Source organism: Perkinsus marinus (assembly GCF_000006405.1).
Source record: "Perkinsus marinus ATCC 50983 genomic scaffold scf_1104296973336, whole genome shotgun sequence".
NCBI classification, from domain to species: domain Eukaryota; phylum Perkinsozoa; order Perkinsida; family Perkinsidae; genus Perkinsus; species Perkinsus marinus.
Window position 1 is genome coordinate 1 of NW_003201450.1, and position 762 is coordinate 762.

A 762-nucleotide genomic window follows, 5' to 3' on the forward strand; every position below is an offset into this window, starting at 1 on the left:
ACTAGAGGCTACCGCAAGCGCTATCGGGACTTCTTTGGCAAGCGTAAGGACGACTGAGTCGACCAGTTTTCAATTGTGTCTCGCAGGCCCTGGCTACCTTGGTGTTCATCACTACTCTGGAAAGCCTCTGCCCGATGAGATCGACTGGAGCCATCTCGGGGCTGTCAGCAGAGTCAAGAATCAACAGAGTTGTGGAAGCTGCTGGGCCTTCTCAGCCACTGGTGACACGACGAGGGTGTCACCATGGGTGGTAGGATCGTTCAGGTGCCCTGGAGGGAAGGTATGAAATTGCTAATCCGAAGCACGAACTGGTTGAGTTCTCCGAGCAACAACTTGTCGACTGCAGTTCTGAAGAAGGAAATATGTAAGTGAAGTTTTGTTGCCGAGATTTGTTCATTTTCACTGTAGGGGGTGTAACGGTGGCCTGATGGACAACGCCTTCGCGTATGTGATGCAACATGGCCTTTGCACTGAAGAGGACTATGCGTACGAGGCGATTGATGAACCCTGTCGTAACTCCACTGTCAAGGAAAAGGCTCGGCTACATGTAAGTAGTGAGTTGAAGAGTGAATGGTGACACGACTGGTGACAGCCTCATGACGTGACTGGTTTCGTCGACGTGCACTCTAAGGATGGAGAAGCTATGAAAGAAGCGCTCCAGAGTGGCCCGGTTAGTGTGGCTATTGAAGCCGACATGCCCGACTTCCAGTTCTATCATGAGGGTGTTCTCACTGGTAGGAATCGCCATGTCACTTTTACACG

General features: G+C 51.4%; 1 protein-coding gene across 1 annotated transcript; it reads left to right on the top strand.

The window, feature by feature from the left end:
* Window positions 1-124: 124 nt before the first annotated feature.
* Pmar_PMAR022709 (Cathepsin L precursor, putative) lies at window positions 125-734 on the top strand (the record flags this gene model as incomplete). The annotated part of the gene is made up of 4 exons (XM_002766217.1): window positions 125-221; window positions 265-364; window positions 409-547; window positions 593-734. Coding segments are annotated over 4 exons (478 nt in total), but the record flags the coding sequence as incomplete, so codon positions are not given.
* Window positions 735-762: the final 28 nt, after the last annotated feature.